Below are 27,816 nucleotides of genomic sequence, written 5' to 3' on the forward strand. Positions count from 1 at the left end.
TTACTTAGATGACAAGATGAATATTTTCTCTTACAACATAATTCTGCCCGAAACCCAGAAGAGCATACAGAGACTACGAACCTACATTTAATATTCGTACGAACTGCTAGGTTAACAAAATCCTGGTGATACTTATTCTCACTCAATGCATGTTTTACTATTTGTTCAATAGTTAGTTAATTAAATAAACGGATAGCGGTCATTAACAACTATTTCAGAACAGCGACATCTAGTGTTGAAAAGTACTATTAGAAGTTTAACAAATTAAAATATAGCTTTCATACGATTTTGCGTTGATTAATTTTTTATTATCTCTTAATCCTTATATGACATTAAAATGAACTATAAATAAAATAGATAGCCTTTTGCCTTTTGCTCCTTCATTTTCTCATTTTATGAAATGGTAGAAACAAAAGTGATCATTTTTCCTTTATCTATCTTCATATGTCTATGCTGAGTTGTCTATTGTCTAGTCTATGGAACAAAGTCAAATGGCAAATGGTCAAGACTTAATTTTTTCACATATTTCTTAGTTTAATTATAACCACAAGTTATTTTTAATTGAGTGGCAATAATAATAAACTCAATAGTGTTATGAAGAAGTAGAAAATAGTATTATACTCGGAACTTACATTTGTGACTACAATGTTTTCTGGCAAAGATGTGGTAAACCCCGCATATCCCACGCAATGGGCACTTAATCCTACCGCATATCAAAATATTGATTCTAGTCAAGTAGACTGGGCAACTTTAGCACAACAATGGATCGCTATGAAGGAAGCTGCATCAATTGTTTCGGTCCCTCAACCGCCGGCTAAACCAGATATAGAGGGCGGAGAGGCCCCAATGGAGGTTGAAAATCCGGACACAAACTGCGAAAGTGTACCACCAGCTGGTGCTGAATGGAATGCTTCTACAAACTCATGGGGTAATTCTTGGAACCAATGGGGTATGTAGAAATCAGATTCTCTCCTTATTGAAATGTTCAGAACCGTCATTGTCGAAATAGATATTTAGCACGTCTAATTTTAGATAATGAGATAGATAAAATTAAATCTTAATTTAGGAGCGCAAGTGTTCGAACTTGTAGTTTGTAACTTTTGTATCTATCAATATTGTGTTAGAGGTCAGTGGAGTGGGCAATGAGATACCATTGTCCTCTTATATGTCTTTTATAAAATCGTAAATTTTAAGTCTGTTTGGTTTTCTAATGCAGTATCAAAAGTAGTAATTGATGTAATGGTTGCCATTTTTGTTATTTTCTGTAAAATCTACTCACTTTGAAATTGCTCTTCAATTCAACAAATAAAATGTTTTAAGACCTTCAGCTTAGTTTTTAAAAACATAGACTTTTCCTTTATTTAAACCTGCTATGTTTTATAAGAAATGTTATCAATCCATATGTGTCTTTCTCAAACCATTTATCGAAAAAAATGAGTTGTTTATTAGATACTTATAATAATGAAGGATGAAGATTGCTTCTTCATTTTTAACAGATTTCAATAAGGAGAAGGTTTGCATTTAGATATTAAAAGCACCTCCTAAACAATTAAATTAAATTTTGTAAATGATTGTTAATATTATTGTGAGTTTATGATGAAACTTGTCAAAAGAAAATAGTTATTTGTGCTGCACAATGTATGTTGGATGACAAAAATGATTTACTAAACAGAATGTGTCTGACATCTTGAAACAAACACACAAATAGGGCATTTTACATCCAAGATATTCTTCTTCTCAAATTATCTTTGTTATATTTTTATGTAACTAATTATGTAATTTACACCAACATTTTATTAGATGATTAATAAATATACAATTTTATCCCTATATATATTTTTAATTCATCCAAATGTGTATAGAGCTCAATAAATACAAAATTTACTAGATCATAACATTACATGTCATAATAGTATGTTTAAAAATTTTAAATTAATATTTAAGGATGGGGTTGGGATGGCAATGACCCTAAAATTGCAGCAGATCCATCAATATCAATACCACCTATAATGGATGGATACAGCAATTCATCTGAGAATACAACTATGCCAGGGTAAGAAAACACTTATATACTAGCTTTCGTCCGCGACTCAGTCCATGTGGAAATAAAAAAAACAATGGGTAGCCTATGTGTTCTTCCGGATTATTATCTACATCTGTACCAAATTTTTAATACTGCTGATAAAATTGTGTATATAAAAGATTCCAGATTCAATATAAAAATTAACAAGAACATTCCGAATTAATCCATTAAGCTTCTGAAGGTGGTATTTATATAAGAATTCTCCTGGGTGTAGCATAATAATTCACAGGTGTTAAAATTAGCATAATACACTACCTTTGTCCATAGATACACAACAGCAGCAGTGGGGACTCCAACATTTCAGCATGGGTATTGGACAGCACCTCAAACAGAACAAGCAAATAGCACAACTAACAATCGGAATAGAGAGATCAGATCTAAGAGCAAAAATAGAGAACCAAAACCAATAATACCTCGGATTAACAGACCACCTAGGTAAGTCCTGTATTGTTAACTATCTTAGTAAAATATGCAATTTCAGGTGAAATAGGATATAAAGATTTTAACCCTTTAACGGTCACAAGTAGTTTCTATGGTGGGAAATATATTCCCTCTACCGCTCAGATTATATTCTCTATTGCATGCTCTTTTCACGCGCCCGACCTATTCTATCACTGTAATTATAAACAATAATTTATTATTGCCAGTATCAAATAAAAAATGCGAAAATCAAGCTATCATGTTTATGTAAAAAGTAAAGTTTTTATTTTTTACATAAATAGTAGTACAAAAAAGTATCTGAAAAAATTAAAATAAAATAAAACATGGTCATGAAAATATCGCATCTAACTTGTAAAGGGTTAAGCCTTTTAATATTTCATTAATATAAAACAAATGTATTGAAACAATATATTTATTTTATTTGACTGTATCTATAAAAATTTTTATGAATTGTGTTGTCCTTTTAACAACAACCCTTTAACGACTTGATTTAATGTATTTATTTTGTAATTTTACAGGGATAAAATACCACTAATACCAACTGTGGTAGATCCAATAGCAATGCCGATGCCCGGCACTACAAGTACTATTGATGCAGCTAAAAGACGACAGCTTCCTGCTTGGATTAGAGAAGGTAAAACTAATATATGAAAGATCAGATGGATGTTTATTAGATATCAGAAATTAGACACATATGCAGAACAGTCTGGAAGAACATATAGGCTGGTTTTATCATTTTTTAATACCTCGCGAACGGAGTAGCGTTCTACAGCTAGTAAGATATAAAGGACTAGCTGTTCCCATGCAACTTCATCTACATAAAATTATATAAATTTAATTTCATTGTTCACATTTGTTGAATTATCAATTGCAAATGTCAAAATGTCATGAGTAACATATGTCAAACCATGGCAACCTTGCTTCCTTGATGTTGGCAACAACTTAGGGTCCCTTTCCGGGGGTTTTTTTCCAAATATTTATCCCTAAGTTTAACGCCGTGAAAATATATAGCCTAAAACGTGACGTAAGGGTAGGGCTTTTTATTAAAAAAAGAATTATTCGAAAATATGCTGTCATTGCTGACATTTTAGGCAACAAAGAAGTGGGTGTTTACACTTTATTATAATAGTATAAATTGTTTGGTCATAACCAACTTGGTCATAACATTTTTACAAGATCCTTGTCAGAACTATACCTATCTTGTAGCCACATGTAACAACTAAATTTTATGATATTAATAAACAATTAATGTCTTTCCAGGCTTAGAAAAAATGGAAAGAGAGAAGCAAAGGGCAATAGAAAGAGAACAGGAAGAGAAGGTACGAGAAGAAGCAGAGAAGGAGAAGAAGAGATTGGAAGAAGAAGAACTTGCGCGGATGAAGGCGGAAGCAAGCGGACAACCAATGTTACCTGCTAAGAGCAAATTTGTATGTATTGAATGTTTTAAACAATACATACACTGACAAATAGAATTGTTGAATCAAATGAGGTTAATTTTAAAGAAGTTACCTTACATTGAAATATTATCGCTTTAGTATTAAAATCGAAAAAACTACATAGTGGGCATGAGGGTGTTTTGTATTAGATTTAATTTGGCTTTACTTCTTTAGTTACTTAAGGTAGCAGAGATTTATATAAGACTAGTTGTTGCTCGCAACTTCGCCTATTTGAAATTAAAAAAAAAAACTATAAAATATTGTCTATGTTACTTACAGATAAATTACCTTTCTAATGGAGAAAATATTTTGAAATCGGCCCAGTAGTTCTTCCATGAATCGAATAAATACAAAATTCCAAAAACACAAATCTTTCTTCTTTATAATATCAGTATATGAAAGTAATAATGATTGATTTTACCAGGATTCCGACTCTGACAGTGAAGAGCAGGTGAAAGAAGATCAGAAGAAAGAAGAGAAGATGAGGTCGGAGCGCGCGCGGGAGACGCCGGACGAGGACGAGGTGAAACCTGTTTTAGTAAAAAAGAGTAAGGAGGAAATTATGCAGGAAGTTGTAAGTATACAAAGGACTTTATAATTGTTTTGTCAACTAAATGATTTGTTAGACTTCTTTTAGAGGTCATAATATCGAACAAACCTTGATTTTCTTCCATGTCATCTTCAAGTGTTGTGATTCTTTGTTCAGGTCACTATTGCTTAGAGAAATTTTTAAACTTTAGTGTCAATAACCCGTAGTAAAATTAATTTCGTGATTTCGCTATGCGCAAAAAAACGTAACGTAAACCATTAATTTGTCATCTCCATTGCTTTTTGGATGACAAAAAAGTTTATAAATATAAAATAGTTAAAATAAGTATAAAAGTTTATAAATATACAATATAAACTTTTTTGTCATCCAAAAAGCATACTAAAATTAGTATTACTAAAAATGTGTCGTCGCGACAGATTCAAAACTATTTTCTCATTTTTAACCTTGAAAGAACACTTTCCAATGAAATGCTTGCGAATGCGAATTTCGACGTATTAAAATGAAACTGTCTCCCCGAGCAGATGTTCGCGGTCCGTCGAACGCTAACAGAAATCCTGCTCGAGGTAACGGACCAGGAGATAGATACGGTGAGCCAGGAAGAGTTGGCCAGATATAACGCCGCACAAGGTATTTCAACTCATATAGGCTCATATCCACCGGCCCGACCGTCTCTCTCAAGACTTTACTCTAAACGGCGAGAAATAACCGTGCACTGACTATAAATGTGAATTAAATATGAAAGAAGAACCTGTGATGTGTAAAACTGTGATACATCCGCTAATAAAGTCTTATTTCAGATGTCGCCCGTTTCAGAATACATTTGTGTGTTATTAATGTTGGTTTTATTTATATGGTAAAAGCTTCGCGTCTCAACGCCATGAAAGCGAGCAAGTCCAAGGCGCTCGCCGCCATCGCCAGCGGCCTCGGTAAGTCTGCACACCGCCCGCTGCCCGCCAACCGCCCCTCCACACCCCACTGCGCAAACTACCCTCGGCTTAACCAAACAACTGTCCCACAACTATATTGTGAACTACCCTCATTTCCTGCCAACTACCTCGCACACTATCCTCACTCCCTTCTTACAACCATATTGTGAACTACCGTCAATGGCCAATAACTACCTCGCAAACTATATTCACTCCTTACTTACAACTATATTGCGAACTACCCTCATTTCCGGCAAACATCTACAGCTCACACTATCCTTAATTCTTACCCACAACTGTCTTGTGAACTACCCTCACTTCCGGCAAAAATATCCATGAATTCCTTACAAACTACCTTCATACCCGACACGATTACCTTGCGAACTACCCTCACTACCATAACATTAGGCATCAGTTTCCCAGATAGTTCCGCTTGTATATGGTGGTTAAAATGTAAAAAGAACACTGCCCTGACAACCAATAATGTGTTTTAAATAAGTATTAAATGGACTTTTCCTTGATCCCTGAAACCACCATATACGTTTCGTAAACCTTTGTTTTCAGCTGCCGAGTCTAGTATGATGTTTCTTATAGAATGTGTTTCTATTGACAATGTGCTTTAAATAAAACAAGTTGTGTTTCGAATAATGTTTAGTGGAAAAATGAATTGGTAAGAGAAAAACAGAATTTATTATCTTATAAATTTTAATTTTCGTGTTGTAATTTTTATTATTTTATTAACGCGGAAGGCAATACGGTTGCGTCAAAAATACACATGTAAAGAAAAATCGATCTTGTTTCTATAACGCAATGATAATTTATTTTTGTTAATAAAATTCTACTAAATTGGCAATATATTAAAAAAGTATATTTATTTTAGTGTTATAATGAAGAAATACTTATATTTTTGTATGTATTTATTTAACTCAAACATTATTTTACCATTAATTAGCCACCATATGTTATCACTTAGTAATATATTTCTAAAGTTGCTTCTAATGTTATAAATGCGAAAGTTTAGATGGATGGATGGATGTTAGAGTTTGTAGCCTTATAGTCTTGAAGAACACGTAAGCTACTTACTTTTGTTTGTTCTTAATTCCCGCGGAAGGAGTCGAAACATTGTAGGTTATTTTTTTTAACTCCACGCGGACAAAGACGCGAGGAATAACTAATTATTAACATTTTTAGTATAAAAGTAAACACGGTATACAAAAATGTGTGTCGACATGTATGATAAATAAGGTATTTTTGAGCCTTTCAGTCAATCAGTTATTTTGAGGGTATTTTTTCTCCGTTTCTATAGAAAATGTTTATAAATACTGCCTAGCACTAAATGTAATCGCGGCGTCCGTACAGGGCTGGGCGCGTACGACTCCAGTAGCGGGGAAAGTGCTGACGAAGAAGATCACAACGATGTATCCGACCAACAGTTGCAGGTAAAAATTTAAATACAATAAAAAGTAATAATAAATTAAAAAAAAAAAAAAACATAAAATGAACATCCAAATTTGTATGCAAAATGTAGGGGTCCATTTGTACGTGAAAATTAGTGTGCACCAAAAAGAAGTGTTTGGATTTTTTTAAATTAATAAACAGTGGAAATATGAATGCATAATGACACCTCTATCGTCAAAATTAGACAGCAATAAGGATACAAATGGTCACAATAATACAGACATGTAAATATGCCCTTTAATCAAAATTACTCGACTGAAAAATACCTAAGTAAATTGCCGACAATAGCTACCATCCAGTTATAAGATATCACGGGTATTTATTAACTAAGTAACTGATGATATATAATGCATAAATTAGTCATCACATTTTTTTTTAATTCGTATTTAACAAAAATACTTGTGTTTGGGGATAGGTTTAAAGAGTGTAGATAATCTATAACCTCAACACAACCAAAGGGAGTGTAGAGGCATACATTTGGTCAAAAATAGATAAATGACTGCCCATATTAAACTCTCTGAAACGGGAGTGCGTCCCAATGTCACGTAATCGTAGGCTTCCGCTGCTTAGCATAACTATTGTAATTTTACCTTGATTTATGTTTTATAAAATTTTTATCTCAGGGACCGTAACAGCTCAAATTTTGCTGTTTATTTTTAGTTTTAAGATCATTAACCTTGTTTTTATGCATTGCTGTTTTTAGATATTCTGCATCAAGGTTCTGCAATTATTTAGTCATAACACAAATTTATATATATATTATAACACAATTTTATATATATATAATCAAGACGAAATTTCAAATACATTAAAAAGTTGTAATCTGAATAATATACTACGAAGAGTGCGGTCTATGTGCCTCTTCCAAATATTTCCATTAGCTGTCATATCTGAATTCACTCCGTTATATACTCTTTATATAATCTGTTCACACTTTCTTTTCTTACTTTGTAAAACCTATGCAGAATTTTTGTGGATTGATAATATCTTAGTATTGACAAGTAAGTTGCGACGTAGGAGACGATAAGAAGGAAAAAGCAAGAGTTCGAGCGGACAGCGCGCGAGATCGAGGCTGAGGTGAGGCGCGCAGAGCTGCGGGAGGCTGCGGAGGAGGTCAACACGCCCGTCACTACACCCGACAGACCCGCCACATCGAGTAAGGGTCTAACATTACTGACTGAATGACACTCAGAGAAAGACATAGAATGACATCATCTTCCTCCTTATCCAACTTCCATATGGTCGGCAAAACAGGTTTTTCTTTCAGATAACTCGTATCACAAGTCATCACTCCCTTTTTGATCATGTCACCTTTTACGGAATCGTTCCATCCCTTTCTAGGTCTACCTTTACAGATGTAATTCCACACTCATAACTACCGTTCTCGTTTCTCCATGACATAGAATGACAACGCTAAAAATCGTTCCGTACATATTAAGTCGAATTAATCATCTCACAACCAGCCATTTTAGTATATCTGAGTATGTATGAAAAAAACTAAACACAAATGAAATGCCACAACTTTTGTTATTGTGCGTTGTTTAAAATTGTAATTTATAAGCACTGTTGTAAATTATTATTCAATTTTAGGATCTTCAGCGACACCCCCACCTATAGAGACGGACACACCAGAGAAAAGACCGGAACGTCGCATGTCAAAAGACAAAAGAAACAACAATAAATCCATCGACAAAGTTGACGGTATCAGGAGGTTGAGTACGATACAGGAGGAGAAAATCAAAAAGATCAACAAATGGGAGGCCACTCCGAGTCCTCGTGCGAAAGTATCGAGCACAAGCAGCTCTAGTTCTTCCAGTGATTCGGACGACTCGTCCTCTAGTACTAGTAGCTCCTCTTCACGCAGCGAAGTAGACATTAAATCCGTCAGAACTAGGAAAAGTAAACGGGCGAGCTCTAACGAAGTTGAATCTATAAAGAAATCGAACAAGGAAACGTCAAAAAGGACACACAGAACGGACGAAAAGAGCTCAAAGTCAAATCACAACGATTATGATAAGTACAAGTCGCGGTCGAAGACAAAAGACCAATCTGATAAACATAAATCGTCAAGAAGCGACAAACACAAAGACAAATACAGAGCAGACTCGGAAGATGACAGACATGACAGACCGAGGAAGCGATCGAGACGATCGACGAGCTACGAATCAAGATCGGGTAGGAAGAAGGCGTCCAGGGATCGATCGGAGGAGAGATCGCGACGGCGGGACAAAAGGTCGCACGACAGGGACAGGTCATACGAAAGATCGGGGCGCGACTACGACAGGTCTGGTCGCGACCACGACAGGTCTGGTCGTGACCACGACAGGTCTGGTCGTGACTACGACAGGTCTGGTCGGGACTACGAGAAGCACGATAGGTATGAGCGTAGGCGGTCGAGAAGCAGAAGCCGCTCCAGACACCGCCGATGAACGACAGGGTAACGGCATGACAGGTTGTATTTTTATTTAACTTTTGTATGTGAGTGATCCTGTATTAAATAGAAAAGGCAACACTACTATGAACGGCTCGAGTAATGAGACTGGCCTTGCACTATTAATTTCTACATATGTTTAAATTATACCGTTTGTCATTGTGAGATATAACTCATGACTTATAAGCGGCATTAATAAAGCCCCAGCATTTTAAGAATTAAATTACTGGGTCACTCGAATCAAAAAGATGCCAGAAGTATATTTAAAACCCAAATTTATTTTGATCCTTAATGTTCGGACGTAATTAAATACAATATAACCTAGCTAAGAATATTAATAATCTTAGTCGTATGGCTGAAAACCTATGAAATTAGTTATCATAATGGAACACTTATTTAAATAAAAATTCTTGAGATTTAAAACTTATCTTTAAATGTACAAGACACCATGAAAAGATACTTGTTTTATTTAAATCTGCACTGATCTTTAATTTGATAATATGCGAAAAAATCAGAGTTATTTATGATTGTACAAATGATAAGATCAGCCACTGATTTTCAAATTATTATCGTGAATCTAGGTTATTACACTTTTATTTTTTATGTCCAAGGTTTTTTCCTATTCAGATGATTTGTGCAATGTTTTATAATTGTTAATTTTTAGATTATACAAAGAAGTTGTTAAAATGTTTCTTTTATGTACTATTATTTCTTAAGGAAATTCTGCTTTCAAAACTTACACAATCAGTATCAAGTTACTATTTGAATATAAATGTTTTAAGTAATAATAATTTTTACGCTAAAGCCAAATTAATTTCAAGGAAAATCATATGAATCAAGTGGCGACCTCGTAGCTAAGTATATTTAGCGCCCAATATATTTATGTTAATCTCAAATGTAAATTTTTACTAATGTACACAAGAAATTTTATTGTTTATGTGTTGGAAGAAAGTCCTGTACAGATTTAAATATACTCTAGCCACTATGTTCGATTCCTAGTAAATAATAACGGTGATTTAAAATGTTTTTTTTAAGAACAAAAAAAATAGATTCATTGTTATCCCCTGAAAACAGGAATGGAGACTAAACTATATTTCTGGCATCTTTCAACAAGAAATCACTGTATTATTATTTTTATATACTTTTTCTGTTACAGGTTGGAGAAACACTCGTAACGCAGCGTCGCAAAATGTAAATATATTTTAGTATTTGTGTATAATAATAAAAAGAATTATCGCGACTTCGCGTCGTCACATTATTCCAATAAAACTAATGATCCCACATGATTGTTTTTTTTTAATTCTTCCAAACAGAACTAAATTACCAACCGTTGTCTTCATTGGAGATTCGAACATACTGTACAAGGCTTGAATTTAGTTCCTTTGCCTTTTCATATAGGGGTTGGGAAAAGAGAATTTGGCAGGAGACTGGACCGAGATGGGGAAAATATCCTTATGTGTTTCCTCTCCTGTGTTGATTTACAAACTAAAATAATTTAAATGCATCATGACTGATATGATTGTATGGTGAGTTCGATACAACTTATCTTATCAGGCCAACGTGTACGTAGAATTATGACGAAACACCATTCTCCACTAATCATTATCTATTGAAGACATACAACTTTTTGTCCATCCTATTTCCATTGTTTTATTTTCTTTACCACTAAAAAGCTATGTTACCATAGACTATGTTTGATTATTTTCATGAGCCCGAAGTCGCGAGCAACATCTAGTTTAATTTAATTTAATTTCAATTACATTGTAATAGTACCATTTAAAGTAAAACTTTATTTGGAGTTAGTGAAAATAAAAGTTACAGTGGTATCAGTACTAAATAATGCCAGTATCACTTGAATGCATCCCTTCAATGCACCAGCAATTCTTATGTTTAATTAATCCCGACTTCTTGAATACCTTTAGAATAATGAATATATCTGTATTCTACATCTAGTTCCAATATGTTTCGGTATTTACTAATTATAGAATAGGATATAAAAAAGTAAACAATATTTTTATTATCATTGCTTTTTATTAAAATCATTTTTATTCAATTATATAAATAAATTAATATGGTAGATGACATTCTGTGATAATTTTAATCCTTTACTGTATAGTTATTGCTTTACAGAATTACAATTTAGTTGCTTAGAAGTCAAGTGTAAACATGTTATTGCTTCAGAGTTGTATCACAATTATTTTAAATATCTTTCTTTTTTTGTATGAATACCACAATGTTTATCAAAATTAAAAACTACACACTTATTTTTTATATCAATGAAAGCATTATAATAAAATTGAAAACAGTTGTTTTGAAAGTCAACTAAAACATGATACCTGAATTAATTATTAGTTACTAAAGTAACTAATATACAATACCAAAGTTCATAGGTGAGAACACTCAATAATTTAGAATAACACAAATATGTACATTTTTAAACTTTTCTGATATACAAAGAAACCCTTAATGGTTTTAAATTAACAAGCAATAGCAAAATACTATGACAAATCCATTTTGTTTTTAAATATTACATCTTACATTTAGGCCTGGCTTATATATGGGTTTAACTACTTACCAAATCTTTGATCACATTTATTATATTTATATAATGCACCTATATAACTATATATATCTACACTATGGTCTAGAGAGAGTTGAATGAACTCTGTAAGTCTTATTTGCCACGGCAACAGACCATAAGTGGTACAATAAGGTCCAGTATATAAAACAAGGTCTGGCTCAGGTACACTATTGTATAATTTAGTTAATGCCTTCCCAAACTCTTCACTAGTAAACTCATTTGCTTTCTTTTCACAATCAATACACCCATTAGCTATTTGTCTTATACATTCAACAATTTGTGGCCTTCCATCCTTATAACTAAATATATTAATAAATATATTGTTTGCATTCATCCCATAAGTGTAGCCATTTAAGTCAGGTTTGTTCGACCATTTTATGCATCCTGGTATACCTTTTTTCTTTTTCTCGATAGCCAGAAACAGTTTTTCTTCGTTTTGTTTCAATTTACCTAGAAAAAAATTTATTAAATTTATAAATATATTTAAAGTGTGAATGACGAAAAATTGCGCAATTTTTTATTGATAGGAAATTAAACTTAGACATAAATAATGATTTGTTTACCGGTGATATCGTGAAAACTGACGTAAGGTATTCCTATGATTAGACTCCAAATCACCACCCGCGCCAACTCACTCATGGAATGATGGTTTGTGTCAACAAGTACCACTAAATGTTTTAGATTTTTCTTCATCTTTGGTACGTGCTCCATTATCATAATAACATCGTTTTTCGTCACCTCATCATCAAGAACTTCTCTTCTAACCCATGACCGGTGATAAACATTTTGAATTGCAACAAGTACGTTAACAACAAAATGCACAAGAATAAACAAAAACTGACGAATTAGTCGCGATAGCATATTCGAAGCTGACAAGATTCCATTTAATATTATTTGATCATTTTACTTTATTTTATACGAAATGACATAAGGTCACACGATTATTTCTAAAATGTGTGACCATTCATCAGTTGTGCTGTCATTTCGTAACTGTCCAATCAAAAAGCATTGGGTGGAATAGCAAGGCTGCCAACCTGCCAACATAATTGTTAGCTTTTTATTTTATAGTTCCACAAGGATTTTTGAGATTGACAGGATGGCGCCTCTGAGCATTTAGGGTTACCAGTAAGGTAATATGTCCGCATTAAAAGGAAATTCTTTTTTTAAATTACAAATCTAAAAATATGCGTCGCATTGAGAGTTAGGGAATTTCTTCATTAACAAATGGTAACAAATTCTGATCGCAACAGACACAAGATGATTCACATTTTCAAATGTAATTACTGGACTACTACTTTACCTACTTCTTCTCAGCGATAAAAATACACCCACTTAAAAAAAACTGTCTTGCACTACTTTTAAACGCTTTCAACACTTTATTTCATGGAATAACATTAAAAAGCCACAAAAAATGCGTAAAGTAATGACGCGAAGTGAACTGACAAGCTATGTCACTATTACCCTGACATTAAATGTTACTCCTCATTGTCGTGTGCCAAAAGTATCATGTACATCTATACTGTACATTATGCCAAATTGATAAACTGTTCACCCTATCTCTATTGATCTTGTTAATGTTTAATGACATGTTTTTAAACTTTTACTTCATTTGAGAATGGTTTTAAGCGGAGTGATATGTTGAAAACAAAAGCTAAAAAATTGTATTCATCGACTAACTTTATTCAACATTACAAAATAAACATTACTTCATGTTTACAATGTTTTTATTTTTTACATCAAAACTTCTTTGAACATTTTATTCAGACAGGTAATGATTTTGGTTACAATTGCACATATTTCAATTGTTAATTTTAATTTTAATTAAATAATAAATTTTCTTTATGACATGAAATTCTGTGTAAATGCGAACGTCAAACAATATCCGTTTCCGTTCTGCCATTATTGTTTCTTTCTCTTGTCAGACTGCGCAGGCAGGTTAGTAAACTAAATATAGTTCATTATTTTGCCTAAAATAATGTTCTGAAATGATTTAATCCGATATTTATTTACTTTGGTCAGTTTTAAGTGCTTGTTTGGTGATTATCTATTTAGTTTTGTGTCGAATATTTCCGACGTATTTAGTTTCGACCACGCCGTCAATGAACATGTTTTTGCAGGATTTTCAAGATGCAGTTACACATCAGAGGACAATCTACGCACGTCTTGGACGTTCATGGACAAGAAACAATTGCACAAATCAAGGTAATTCATTTCAAAATATTCGGTACTAATTTTATAATTGACATGAACTATTAGCTAACCTATCTTTTTAACAATATTCGTCAATTTTAACAAATTCCTTTTTATTAAGTTTCTTACAAAAAGTGTTATCAATGTTTAATCAATTTAGTTTATTATTATTCATTTGTTATCAAACTATTTAACAATCTTACTACCACTTGATTGTATTATACTCACTTGTTAAAGATAAATCGAAGGATAGCTCTTAATTAAAGTATGCTACTATGTATTCTTTGTATTGTTAGAATTTGCTTTTTATATTAAATGTGCATAATCAAAACAAACGTTTTAAAAAATTATTGTTATAATCAATTTTCAGGAGCGAATCCGCAACCTTGCTGCAGTTGGAGATGAAGATTTAACTTTGTCTCTATGCGGTGCCCCACTTGATGATGCTACCCTTGTGTCGGACCTATCATCAGCAGAGTTGGACCTTACAATCCCACTGCTTGGTGGTAAAGTTCACGGATCCTTGGCTCGTGCTGGTAAGAAAATATTTCAAATACTTTGTTTGCCAATGAAATGTAAATTTTACAGTATTTTATTTAAAAGTAACATAAGTAAATCTTTGTCCTATTTTTGCTTGTCAAATCAAATCACGTTACAAAAAATAGTCCTGCAGCATTTTTACACTCTCAATACTCTTTGTCCAATGAGTTGAAATAGGAGGGTGAATGTTTTTGGCACATGTTTTTTTGTTTTTATATCTGTGTTATATTTCTTAGTTTTATGTTTAACATTTAAATTAGGATACTAATTTAAAAACGATTTAGATTACTACCCTCTGTGTAGTATTTGGGAATTAGATAAATGAAACTTCATTGTGCAAGTGCGTAATGACAACTGTTTATTTACATCTACCGACATAGATATTATTCAATATGCCACACTCTGCATATGGCATAATTATCTGTTAAGAATTTGTGGACTATTTTAATATTTTTATTCTTTTTAATTTTCAGGTAAGGTAAAGGGCCAGACACCCAAAGTGGAGAAACAACAGAAGAAAAAGAAGAAGACTGGCCGTGCCAAGCGTAGGATCCAATACAACAGACGGTGAATATAATTTTATACATATTTCACCCGTTACCAGTTCTTCAGCATTGTATTGTTAAAGATAATCAAATTGCCATTTGCAAACAGTAATGGGTTGAACACATTTGGCCAGTAATAACTGGACTGGCGTTCAATAGGCACTGCTTGGTACTAGTTAGTCCGGACAATAGATATCAAGCCAGCATGACTCCAACTGTACTGGTCAAGTGTGTACCGCTGAATACTTCTCATACGATATGTGGTCATAGTAACTCTGGGCTATGTTACTAGCAATGTTTTGTTTTTGTAAAACATGTAGCTCATCTTTTCACATCAATAATTAAAATAAATTTTTGTAACATTTATACATATTAAAAATTTGTAGGATGTTCTGATGATGCCTTAGAGTTTTTGTAAATGTTACATGCCAACTGTTATTGTCAATATTAGAAATCCTTATAGTACTAAAGACTTTACCAATGTTTTTAGGACATTTTGATGTTATTTGCATATAAGTAATACTTGAATCAGTTATTTTAGTGTACATTTTTGTAAGACATAAATCATTAATTTTTCCTTATTTCCCCACAGCTCATCATAATGCCACCTACCAATAGTATAGTTTTTCCTACAAAGTGTTTGTCATTGACAGAATTAGTCTTGTGCAGCGCCCCTACTGGGCTAACAGATCACACACATGTACACCAACAAATCTCATACAAAATTTATTGATGAAACTACGAATACTTACCCGTTATTTTACCAATTTTTTACCTAACACTGTTAAATTTGTTTCAGATTCGTGAATGTTGTACAAACGTTCGGTCGTCGCCGTGGACCCAACTCCAACTCTTAGATTTATTCTTTGTAAATGAAATGCAAATATAACATCTTTTGCGCCAATATGTTGTTTCATTAGAAAACCCAAAGCATTACATAACCTTATTTTTAGAGATAAAAAAAGATTAGAGAAAGGAAGGGTAAAATAAAAATCAAAGTAAACAACAAGTGTTATATTTATTTATAAATTTATATGAGAAATTAAAAATTTTATTTCTCGTCTCGCTACCTATTAGGAGCTATAAAAAACATTGCAAGAGCATTGCAAACCGTTCTCACCATATGGCACTGTGGCGTCACAACTTCATACAGAAAAATCATAGTCAAAATAAATTAACAATAATATAGTTCAATAGATCTATATCAACGATTCTACCAACAAAATTGCAAATATAAGACAGACGGTTTTTTTTTAAATAATCATAAAAGATTACGTAAAATACGTATAAACATTTCACATTGCAGTTATTATTCTACTTAGAATCGATTTTAGTAAATATTGTGACCCGTTTCAAAATAAATCTTAAGGACGTTAGGAATACCCTGTTTAGTGGTGACAAGTTGAAGGTATTAAGTTGATATAGAAATATGTAAGTTGTAATAGTGAGAAAATAACGTGACAGGTTAACATTTGTGTATATTTTCAGGTGATACATTCCGAAAAATATTTTGTGTTGCATTAAACCATTAATTTTAATTTATTTAGATTTTAATCAATTTAATGGCCGTTAAACTGAAATAATTTATTATGGCATAAATAAATGACTATGATTTCTTATTCCTGATTATAATAAGCTAGTAATTACCACAGCCACAGATGTACTTCTTAAATCTATGAGTTATGAAATATTTAGGACAAGGTAAGTGTATTTGAAAATGACAATTGTATATCATACAATGAACATTCTTATCTTAAGGCGCAGTTTCATTAGTCGTTAGAGTCTGCTTGTATTGGGCGAGTGCTTTTTTACCATACCGTGCATTATACTCGTCAACTAATTGGGATGGTTGCTTTATAATAACTGAACTTGATTAGTACTTAACCCGTTATATAATAACAGAACAGACTTAACGACTAATGAAATATCTGTCTTAGATTCTGATACATACTGGTACTTAGGTATGAAAAACATTCATTTGTCACCTCAAAATACGCATTACTACACAATAAGGCACGAACATTTACAACAATAACCTAATCTAACAATATTTAAATCACTCATGCAACGATATGCAATACCTTAAAATAGTCTTATATGCATTACATATACCAAAATATAACTACAATAAAAATTCGTCCCCAAATGTATAGCACCACAAAGGCACAAAATGGCGGAAGGCGTATCGCAACAGCGCGGGCGGAAATTGCATTGTGTTTCAATAACGACACCGCCCAGTACGAAATCCAGGTTCCGGATATAGGCATGTACGATTCGAAAATATAACCTATTTCAAAAAGGAGGACGCTCTTAATTCGATCGGTATTATTACGTATTTATATCGATTAAGCTCAGAATTTTGATTCGATTTATGTGGTTCGTTTTTCCTTGACACAGCATAGTTGGCATTTGGTCCCACTTTTTATACAAATCCGAAAAGTATTTGAATTTTTTTAATAAAATCGTAACAAAAGTCGGAAATTTTCATTTAAATTACAGAATTCATGTTTCAATTACTTCAAAACAGCTGTCTAGATTAATATGGGAAGACATTAACGGACCTATTTTAAATTTATGTCAAAACGAGAAAAAACGTACATACTTAGGAAACGGTTACAGTATAATATACGTGTACACTAATTATAATTTGGCATCAAATCATTCTCGGCAACAATTTCGTCAAATTATAGATAAATTAATATTTCGAGTCTTTGTACTTTCAACCACTAAATCTATTTTTAAATGCATTTATTATCTTCGCAGTTATCAAAAGATAACCAACGATTTTGCAACTATGGTTAAAAATTGACAAGGGAGGAAAGTTTCCACAATTTTGATATTATGCATAGATTATCAATATTCATTTATAAATGTAAAAATTGATTGAAATACATTTCTACAATTTGAACTTACTCAAAATTTATAGTATTAGCACCTGACCAATTTATCTAGGATATTTGATATTAGTAAACTTTTAAAAATGATTGCCATAAGCATATTTGTAAAAATTAAATTAAATACCATAGTAAATATTTAATTTCTCAATAAAAGTTAAAAATGTACATAAAGTGGTCATCAAAAACACCGAAATAAATAACGAAAATTAATGTTTACACTTTAAGTACATTACATAATGTAAAAAGTAAGGAAGTAATTCCTCAGATCTATAAGTACGATGGCTTATCTATTAACAGTAAACAGTTTCAATTGAAAAATATCATTCGGCAGTGAATTTCTCGTATCTTTAAAATAAAGAAAACATTGAAATAAATCGTGCATTAATTGGATTCTACAAAATAGTTATATACCCTGATCCTAAACACATTTTTTAACCTCTTTGTAAAATTTTAATATATCATAATATATTTTCTGTCAATTTCTGTACAGATAAATTACCCACAGAGTCAAGTGACTGCTTACTGAACGATATTTAAGTCTCATGAATTATTATTATAAAATCAGACTTTTGGTGTGGTTGTGAGCTTGTTACGTGACTTCTCCCATCGGCTGATGTAGTCCACAGGGTAGCAAATCAAAGCAGAGACCAGAAAGAACGCGCCCGATGCGTAGAATGACGCCTCGAACCCGTCCGTCATATCTCTAAGGATACCTGTTGAAATACAAATCCATAGAGTACACTACAAAAAAAATTAATGTATCTGAAACTATTTCTAGCTCGGACTTTTCGTCGTGATATTCGAACACGAGGCGAAGCGGTTAAGACTCTTTTCCTAGTGGATGCTTAGTAAAAAAGGGGTGTAAATAATGAATGACTTGCGGGAGTCCGCGTAGAAGCTTTGGCTCGCTGCCGACCCATAAATAGCCCGGCGCCAACTGTTATGCAAGACTTTTAAAAGCGTTACATTATCACAATACCAGTTCAAAGCGGATTAAAGCGGTTAAGCCGCGGTATTGTATTTCATTTACTAACTAAGATATTTAAAATTATTCTGATCTCCAACTTACCACCAATAGGAGCACTGAGGAGAGCTCCTATTCCTTGGAAGAGAAGGAACAGACCGAAGCAATTCGTCAGCTGCTCCAAGCCGATGTACTCGACAACCAGAATGGAACGAAGAGAAGAAAAGCAAGCTGGAAAATGAAAAATCTTTATTGAACAACAGTTACGAGTCACGAGCCAATAACTACAAACTTTTCATTGGCAATTTCTAATAAAGAGGTATAAAGAGTTAAGAGCTTTAAATTTGTGTTTACTGTGATTTTTCTTACTAGATTTCTTAATGTTATCTTACTAACCTTACTTTTTACTAACATTATAAATGCGAAGGCTAATTACTAATTTTGTACTTACCAACGGCAAGTCCATAAACAACGCAGTAGGTGAACTGGTAGGTGCTGTCGAACCAGAGGCCGCTGAGCATGGTGGCGATGCCGCCCACCGACAGCGCGATGTTGTTGAGCCACAGCGGGGAGATGCGCGGCATAGAGGACACCAGCCCGCACGCGATACGACCCACGATGTTAGCGATACCGATCACAGACAACAGCATCACGCCCGTGTTCTCGCTCAAGCCGTTCTCTTCCGCGCGCTTCTTCACATACATGTACGGCACGAAAAACCCGAGCATAGTGAAGAAGCCACTTATCGCTAGGATTATAAATGTCGGTGACTTGAACAGGCTGACGTCCAACATGGTCGCTAACGCTCTCCTGACCGCCTCGGGGCAAAGACTGCACTTTCCGGATTCGTCTTCTTGTACGTCCTCCTGTGTGGGCAGATGAGTGACGGCCAAGTGGTAGCCCAGCGAGGTCCGGGAGGTATACTGCGGTAGTCGCGCGAGACTCGCTCCGAAGAATATATCATCACGGTACAACGGTCTAGCCACCAGGTCGGCATGGGAGCGCCTCGGTCTCGCGTCTCTCGAGACCACTTTGATGGGAGAGGCGATCAAGGGTTCGGCGTTATCGATGTTGCTATTAGAATCTTCCTGTTCGTCTTTTTCTGCCACCGTGCTCGTGATGAAGATGGGTTTGTTTAGATTCTTCATGGTTCCCGCGGTAGCGGACGATCGTCTCCCGAGGTGAGAGGTGCTGCCTTTGAAGATTTCTTCGGCGGTAGGATAACGAGTGTTGTTGGCGACGCCCATCCAAGTGTGAGGGCTGACTCTGTTGGTGAACCTCATCTCCGAAGGCATGGCGATAGCGGAGTCCAGTTTGCTGTGGAGCTTGATCATGGAGTTGAGTTTCTCGACGGCCTCCTCGTGGCGGCGCGCAGTGTCCTCCTCCTCCTTCTGGTCGGCGAGCGTGACGCGCACGGGCTTGATGGGCCGGAACAGCGCGCCGCACACCACGCACACCAATATAAATCCTACAAACGTGGAACATTACTTTGTACTTTGACACATATATTATTTTTACAATGTTTAATTATATTGTGCGTATTACTCGTATATTGTAAATATACTTTATTAACGTTACGACATTACCAGTATAATTTTACGTAAAATTGTCTGTATAATATTCAAATGATTGTCGCGCGAGACAGATGTTCAGATAACGGCTTCCGGTGCGGCTGACCTCGACGTAATGTGTGTACAATGCATTACCCATTCGGTTAGTACATTCAAATTATGTGTTCAAAGGTAATATTAATATTTATTTAAACTGTATCTCAGAATGTTCAGATGTATGAATGTGGTAAAGGCGACAGAGATGTGCTAAGTTGTGTCATGGTTATGTAAACAAGAAATACTGACCAGCATGTATAACCATGGTCCATCTCCAGCCGTAATTTTCGATGACCTTGTGAGTGAGAGGAGCGAAGATGAATGTTCCAACTCCGGAGCCGCAGAGAGACAGGCCGGTGGCCAGCGCGCGCCATCTCTCGAAGTAGAATCCGACAGTCAACACCGCCGGCATGTAGATCATGCAGAAACCGATACCTGGAGGATTATAAACATGCATCACATTACGTTACAAGAATGAATGACCGCCATGTTATATTTTCCAACGTAAATGAGAATTTTAAAAGATATTTAGATCTGAGTCTCCGAGTGTAAAAAGATTTTTGTTTAAAACTGCAGTTTTACAGCTAGGTCGTTCACAAGCACATTGCAATTTAAAATGAAAAGTACTCATTGGGTAACGTAAATATTACGAATATGACGCGTACCGCATCTAGTCCCGACGAAACTGTTCCGTCTAGTTTATCTGTTCGTATTCTATTGACAATGAGGAAATAAACACATACCTCCTAAAAGACCGTAGACTAGATAAAGATATTCGACGCTCGTTGCGAAGTAGGACAGGGTAAAAGCAACGAAGGATATCAAACTACCCACAATTGTCACAATCCTGAACCCATATCTGGAATAGAAAAAATAAAATTAAGTAAATTTTTCTGGAAACTTTTTTAATAGCATGCGAGAATTTGAAATAAGCTTCTTAACATTGATTAATGAGATTGTAGAAATTAAGCTAAGCGTAACAATGTATTCTAAAACCAATTGAGAACTTAAACAAATGTAGGTTAACCAAACTTACTTGTTAGCGAGGGCCGATACGAATGGTCCGGACAGAAGATAAAATCCAGTCAATATGGAACTTACTGGCGCTACTGCACCTTCGCTCACCTGTTGAAGAAAAAGCAACTTAAACAACTTGCAATAAAATCGAACATTGAACAACTTTTGTTAATAACAGGAAATTATTTACATAAGGTTAATTAAAAATTGGTATTGTAATGTTATATTTCCAGTGGTACAGGAAGGAGACAAATATAACATTTGTGGTTTGAACAAAATTATTAAACAGTATTTATAACTAGTGACTTATTATATTTTCATTCTTATAACTTTAAATGACTCCATTGATCAAAATGGCGACCGGTCACTATCTCTGGAGAGGTTGGACCTAATTTGACGGGACTTCTTTTTAAATTTCGGGCTAACGTAGTTTGCGAGCGATAGCTTGTAAATATAAACGTGTATTGTAAAGCTAAATTGTTATGTATTATACAAATGAATTTGTCCGATTACAGCAGCAGTAAAAAAAACTTTGTCGTATCTAGTCAGTCCTTATCGGCCTGTGGTCACTTTATTTTTTATCGCTAGGTCACTCGGGGAATGTTTGCCTAACGGTTAACGGTTCGCATAACAAATACGAGGTAATTGATTTTATGGAAGACCAGGTTATGCCTTAGTAAGTTTTATTACTCATTTCTTCTAAACTTGGAGTATACAGATCTTATATGGTTTAAAATGTTAAATGTATCACAAAGTAATTTACAGACTTAATCCTTTTAAATGTAGTCAATTAAAACGCTTATATCGCTGTGTCCAGACTTATAACGAAAAAGAATATTTTAATGTTACCATTTTTCATTGATCAAAATAAGTTTTTTGTCTACAAAATAATATAAAATAACAATAATAATAAACAAGTAATAGAATCTTCACTTGTGATTTGAGTCGAATTATTTTGCAATGTTCAGATAATTTCTTTATAGCATATTTCTATGTTGGCATATTTTTGGCAAATTTCCAATAGATTGCGTATACACAGAACAAGTCTATTTTAGTCAATCGCCGAAAATTTTTTATTAAATCTTTAAAAGATTTTGTTAAAATATTCTCGTTACGTTTGAATTCAAATTTAAATCCGGCCAATAAAGTGAGTTTAAATATATTTTATAGTCTTATCACATCCACCATGGTAACGCTAATTACAAAAAAAAAACATACAGACGAATTGAGTACCTCCTTCTTTTGGGAAGTCGGTAAAAAAAACATATAAAGTTTATTTTGTTGCGCTATGTACCGCAAATGCAATAATGAAGTGTCTATACCGGACAATGCCCCTACGTCTCTACTTTGTAAGGTTTAATACACAATTCATAATATCTTAACTCAGTAGACGATTACTATTCTTTAATTGTAGTATCAAATATACTATCAAACTGTTTAGGTAATTAGTTTGCTGAAGATTTAGTTTCATGCCAAGAATAACCATAAATTTCAAATTAAGTTGTTATAAAAAATTGAGTTATATATGTTACCTATATATGAATAAGATAAAAATAATTATCATTCTAAAGTAATGGAAAAATCTTGTTACATAAAAACATTATTTTATCAGATGAAGATTACTAAACAATAAATTGTGTTAAAACATTTTATAATTTGTAGGTTATAGCACAGATAATCTATAGTTACTATATTTAACATATGATTACTACAAGTTAAAAAATCTTTCTCGTGTTTTATAGACAATTGTAGCCTCAATAAACTTCTCCCAGTTAGGCGCAATTTTTACAATATTTGTTCATAGGTTTTTCTATTAAATGTGATCTTTCTTCACTTATAAAAATAACGTAAAACAAGGTTAGGGTTAATGCACTCTGACCGATCGAAAGCTTCGAGTTTCTGTTGCGAACATGACGCGTATTGTTTAGTCGTTTGCTGTATAATTAGACATAACTTTATACTGTAGAAAATAAAGTTTCGTGGCGCTAGTGTGCTTTGGCGCCAATTACGATGAAAGTTAAAAGTACATTGTTATCTTTATATGATTCCGTGCGTGATTAACTGTGAAACCGAAATGGCGTTAATTGCGTAATGAGCACACCATCACTAGCTACTCTGACGTCAAGTACATCCGATATGGTACAATGCGGGCAATGGGTATGTGGCGAAATGTATACAAATTTGAATACGAAACGCGTTCGTCTTGATAACGATAATTTATTTGTGTCGATATTAATGACAAAACATTTATTACATGTGACAAATAGTGTATTGTATCCATCTGTATTCATGATTTAACATCATCATTGTTTGTCTCGACAAAAGGTTATGTTTCTCGGAACATAACCTTACTTTTTAAACAGTCATCGAGTTTTAACATTTTTTGTCTATGTGCAACTTTATTGTGTGAAATAATTAAGACCACGAACACACACTTAGTTACAATTATAAAAAATAAACTAATTGAACCTAAATAACTGCTCGATCAATGAATTATTGATATTTTTTGTCTGTGCAACTGAAGAATGAAGCAACAGGTGAAAACACACACCTGCCAACCTTGGAAACAATTGCTTGAAGGCAATGAAATTAAATCGTGAAATGAAGTTTGGACGTTACATTAACTGTAGGTTTCATTACAAAAAAATCTTTTGTTATCTCCGGCTTTTTATTTTTCAAATTGGGAGAGAGGGAAGATTATAACTTTTGGTATTCGTGTTTGTGCATTGGAAACCAACGTTATTTTTAAAATTTTGCCCTTACAATTAACAATAGTAATTAAAGAGTGTTAAGTAAATTTTAGACGTTAGAAGTTAATAAAAAATGTAATTTCAGTTAAGATTTCATATTACTTGAAGAAACCGGATCTTTCAAGTTTTTGTAATACCTACTTAGTGATGTAACAAGGACGTTCACCTGATGCTCAGAATTAAATTTAGACAACTAAGAAACACAAAATAGCTATCGGACTCAAACTAGATGGCGTTAGTGATTTTATCACTGCAAACATCTCAACAATCCATAAGGACTTAGAAATGTATAAATTATCGATAAATGTTTTTGTGAATAAAAAAATTTAGATCAAAGACCGACACAAAGCGAGTCAATGAATTCAAGTATAAACGATTGACAGAGTAAATGACTTTACAGTAACTCGTTAATTAATCATCGACATTCGCAGTGACCCACATTTTGTCCGCCTTGAACATTTGGCACGTGAATATGACTGTCGCGTCAATCGTCACCGTGATAGTAAATATGAAAGCAGATTATACTAAGTGTGCTGGGCATTGCCCGACAGACAATCCTGATTTTTTCGCAAACAGTACTCCAAAAGCATTAGTAATATTCTGCCATTTGAAGTAACGATGATAAAAAATCCTTTGCAAACAAACCTGGCATGATTTTATAATATCAGAAGCTATTATACATTTAATTCTTATTTATACGCTAGGCGACGTGACCTTTGTAATCGAGGTCAATGTAAATTACATTATTATCAGAAAAAAAAAGTTGATGTTAATTATTAATTTTATTTAGCGTCTTGGATATTACTACAAAAATGTTTTACTTAACGAAAACGAAAAACAAAAAATTATAAATTAAACAGGTAACAAAAACCCGTTCAATAATAGTATTATAAAAATTAATCTAGTTTACTAGGTATATAAATCAGGATTTAATCTTAAAATACTATTATGACTTTGGCGTCCTATCATTTTAAATATTTGCAGTGTAGACTGTGGATGTAAATTTTTGTTTAAAAAAGTTAAAATCGAACCGCCATCGAGCGCAATGACGCGCGCGAATCAATAGCCATTTTTAATTGATCTCCTCCGGTCTCTTTCCGTTGCATACGTAAACCAGAAAGTAGGTATTTGTGTATATGTGGGCACAGACCTCAACATATTGGTGGCATGTTTACGGTCTTAAAATGGAGGCACGGCAATGACGCATGCTAGACGAGGCGCGCGAGGGTGTGGTTTTCATATCGTAACATTTTAAAAATAGAATGCGCGTGAGACGACGAGACAGGCGGAAGTTTATTCGATTTTTTTAATTGTTTAATAATTTAGCAATAAAGTTGTAATTTATTCAATAAAATTGGAAATGAAGCTTTTTTGACGGCTAATTCGTGTATGAAATTTAACAATTTTCAATATATATGCTATTTGTATGTAGTATACGAATGAAATAATTTGTGTATTTCGAATAGTATAATTTACGTTTGTAACGACATTTCATTACTGTATATTATGTTAAAAATTAGGAAAAAATTTTAGAGTACAATGTACAACCGAATACACTAGATATTTTGACACGTGTAAAGCAATAACACTAAAACGGACGACCTTGATAATTCTGTCTTCTAGAATTTTCGACGACACAATTTAAAAGTTGTATCACTGTAGCGCTCCAATGACCTTGGGCCGGCAACATATTTAAAAATCGTTATACAAGTGTTTGTGATTAGCATAAGATACTCACACCAAACTCCTTTTGTATTTCCGTGACCATGTCTCCGTTGCAGAAGATGATGCCGTCGACGATGACGTTGCACATGAATGAAGCCGCTACCACGACCCAGCCCCAGCCGCCATCTGGCGGTACCACCTGACAGAAGAAAACATCATTGTACAATTTTAATATATCTTTATTTAACCATATAGAGAAGGAGAGATTCATCTCCCCTACCTTAACCTACTCCCGTAGGGTCGGCGCACGGAGTTTTCGTCCTACAAATGACTTTATTATAATCTCATTCACGACCTCCTTCTAGATCATGTCACCTTTCACGCAATCCATCCATCTTTTGTTTGGTTTACCACTACCGGTGTACCTCCACGCACATATCTAACACACATCCTTGTTACATGCGATTCATCCCTCCTCATAACATGCTTATACTATGCTAACCTTTTACTATTTTCCTTCTCTACCAGTCGGGCTACTTTGAAGCTTACTCTAATTTTACATATGGAGAAGGAGATATGCGAAAGAGAGGGAGCAAGGATTAGGGTGGGTGTTGATAAGAATGATACTTCACGCAGTATTCGACTTTAGACGTTTTTGCATCACCTTCACCAGTATTACTCGTCCCAGACATTTTTATGAAATCTGCCATTTCTATTTTAACAGTACAGCATTTAAATAATGGATTTCGCTTTTTGTAAAACATTTTTGTATCCGATTATATAAGCTTTTTGACATTGACAATGACAGTTTAAGTAAATATACGTTTTAAATGCGTTCAAGTTAGTTTAAATATTACATGACATAGTGAACAGGAGTTTTGCGAAATCCCTCAGCAAAATACGCACAATATTTTTTATAATGTAGACTTTTAACATAATCAGGTATAAAGTCGAAATCTGTAATAATAAAAATAAAATATTCGCATGATGATGTCATGATTCTGAGTTCCTAAGATCAGTAACAAAAGTATTATAGACTAAAGTATAAAGCTCATTGTTTTTAAATCTATATTACAATGTTACTTCTAAAACCACAATTATTGTTTTTTTTTTGCTAAATTTGTGAAATCCTAAAATTTGCAGAATCTCGGAAATTTTAAAACATACATCAAAATTAAATTAAAACACTAAGATGGCTACAATACACAGACCCACATAAAAACTGAATAACGACTTGTAAGTTCATCATTAAAAATTGTACCACATGTTGATAATCATTCTGTTTGAAATAAAATTGATATTAAGCAAGGGGAGTTAATAAACCGTCGAACCGGCCCTCTTAGGCCGTCGACTGGCAACGCTGATGAGTTGAGGTGACCTATGAAACTTATTACTTAGAACTTTTGGGTGTGTTTTTTAACAATTAAGATTAAGTGCTCATAATTGTGGTCATACAAACACATTAATAGAATTGTTTCTAAGGTGATCAGCTAAGTTGAGGCAGTTGATTGTCTTGACCTTGTTATTAAGGAGGTTATATTGTGATGTAACTCGAACTCTATGACGCACTTAGACCACCCACGGGTTTATTGTTCACAAAACAACCAATTGGTTTATATTTGAAGAAATCATCCATAATTTTCTCTTACAGTGTTTCCTAATACGCCTTTATGTAACTATAAATAACATTTGAAAAATGTTTATGTGTTATTATCTTTATTTGCAAAACTCATAA

The 27,816-nt window shown here is 33.7% G+C and overlaps 4 protein-coding genes across 5 annotated transcripts in view; 2 read left to right on the forward strand and 2 right to left on the reverse strand.

Annotated features, from left to right (window-relative positions):
- The first annotated feature begins 476 nt into the window (after positions 1 to 476).
- On the forward strand, positions 477 to 10,611 carry LOC106103032 (arginine/serine-rich protein PNISR-like). Of its 2 annotated transcripts, XM_013282668.1 has the most exons (12): positions 477 to 949; positions 1,945 to 2,053; positions 2,351 to 2,518; positions 3,043 to 3,158; positions 3,785 to 3,951; positions 4,385 to 4,534; positions 5,032 to 5,137; positions 5,371 to 5,436; positions 6,796 to 6,875; positions 7,912 to 8,050; positions 8,485 to 9,346; positions 10,482 to 10,611. In XM_013282668.1, exons 1-11 carry the CDS (start codon positions 646 to 648, stop codon positions 9,321 to 9,323), a joined length of 2,244 nt encoding a protein of 747 aa, XP_013138122.1. In that variant the 5' UTR covers positions 477 to 645; the 3' UTR covers positions 9,324 to 9,346; positions 10,482 to 10,611. The 2 variants fall into 2 exon arrangements, with proteins under 2 accessions (XP_013138122.1, XP_013138121.1); XM_013282667.1 differs by having other exon boundaries at positions 8,485 to 10,611.
- Positions 10,612 to 11,339: 728 nt separating this feature from the next.
- On the reverse strand, positions 11,340 to 12,908 carry LOC106103003 (dehydrodolichyl diphosphate syntase complex subunit Nus1). Its single transcript, XM_013282631.1, has 2 exons — positions 12,470 to 12,908; positions 11,340 to 12,356 (listed from the first exon to the last, which is right to left on the reverse strand). The coding sequence occupies exons 1-2, from the start codon at positions 12,765 to 12,767 to the stop codon at positions 11,893 to 11,895; spliced, it is 762 nt and encodes a 253-aa protein (XP_013138085.1). The 5' UTR covers positions 12,768 to 12,908; the 3' UTR covers positions 11,340 to 11,892.
- An 832-nt stretch (positions 12,909 to 13,740) lies between these two features.
- Positions 13,741 to 16,085, forward strand: LOC106103030. The gene is made up of 5 exons (XM_013282665.1): positions 13,741 to 13,841; positions 14,024 to 14,108; positions 14,467 to 14,632; positions 15,110 to 15,203; positions 15,981 to 16,085. Exons 1-5 carry the CDS (start codon positions 13,753 to 13,755, stop codon positions 16,036 to 16,038), a joined length of 492 nt encoding a protein of 163 aa, XP_013138119.1. The 5' UTR covers positions 13,741 to 13,752; the 3' UTR covers positions 16,039 to 16,085.
- Positions 16,086 to 16,180: 95 nt separating this feature from the next.
- LOC106103029 overlaps positions 16,181 to 27,816 on the reverse strand; it is a 29,152-nt gene continuing 17,516 nt past the window's right edge. The window contains exons 3-9 of the mRNA XM_013282664.1: positions 26,155 to 26,280; positions 21,686 to 21,774; positions 21,393 to 21,508; positions 20,899 to 21,084; positions 19,494 to 20,510; positions 19,148 to 19,273; positions 16,181 to 18,791 (exon numbers count right to left, since the gene is read on the reverse strand). Coding sequence (XP_013138118.1) covers positions 18,640 to 18,791; positions 19,148 to 19,273; positions 19,494 to 20,510; positions 20,899 to 21,084; positions 21,393 to 21,508; positions 21,686 to 21,774; positions 26,155 to 26,280 — 1,812 coding nt within the window. The 3' untranslated portion in view covers positions 16,181 to 18,639. The remainder of the gene's footprint in view (positions 18,792 to 19,147; positions 19,274 to 19,493; positions 20,511 to 20,898; positions 21,085 to 21,392; positions 21,509 to 21,685; positions 21,775 to 26,154; positions 26,281 to 27,816) is intronic.

Source organism: Papilio polytes, unplaced genomic scaffold, assembly GCF_000836215.1.
Source record: "Papilio polytes unplaced genomic scaffold, Ppol_1.0 DF823879.1, whole genome shotgun sequence".
Taxonomy (NCBI): Eukaryota; Metazoa; Arthropoda; class Insecta; order Lepidoptera; family Papilionidae; genus Papilio; species Papilio polytes.

Bases quoted from the DNA above. Each gene is read 5' to 3' on its own strand.
- LOC106103032 (XM_013282667.1), top strand. From the start codon at position 646: ATGTTTTCTGGCAAAGATGTGGTAAACCCCGCATATCCCACGCAATGG. The intron at 3,159-3,784 runs GTAAAACTAATA...ATGTCTTTCCAG, and splicing joins TCCTGCTTGGATTAGAGAAG to GCTTAGAAAAAATGGAAAGA. The intron at 5,138-5,370 runs GTATTTCAACTC...ATATGGTAAAAG, and splicing joins CAGATATAACGCCGCACAAG to CTTCGCGTCTCAACGCCATG.
- LOC106103003 (XM_013282631.1), bottom strand. From the start codon at position 12,767: ATGCTATCGCGACTAATTCGTCAGTTTTTGTTTATTCTTGTGCATTTT. The intron at 12,357-12,469 runs GTAAACAAATCA...ATTTTTTTCTAG, and splicing joins CAGTTTTCACGATATCACCG to GTAAATTGAAACAAAACGAA.
- LOC106103030 (XM_013282665.1), top strand. From the start codon at position 13,753: ATGAAATTCTGTGTAAATGCGAACGTCAAACAATATCCGTTTCCGTTC. The intron at 13,842-14,023 runs GTTAGTAAACTA...ATGTTTTTGCAG, and splicing joins TTGTCAGACTGCGCAGGCAG to GATTTTCAAGATGCAGTTAC. The intron at 14,109-14,466 runs GTAATTCATTTC...ATCAATTTTCAG, and splicing joins AAACAATTGCACAAATCAAG to GAGCGAATCCGCAACCTTGC.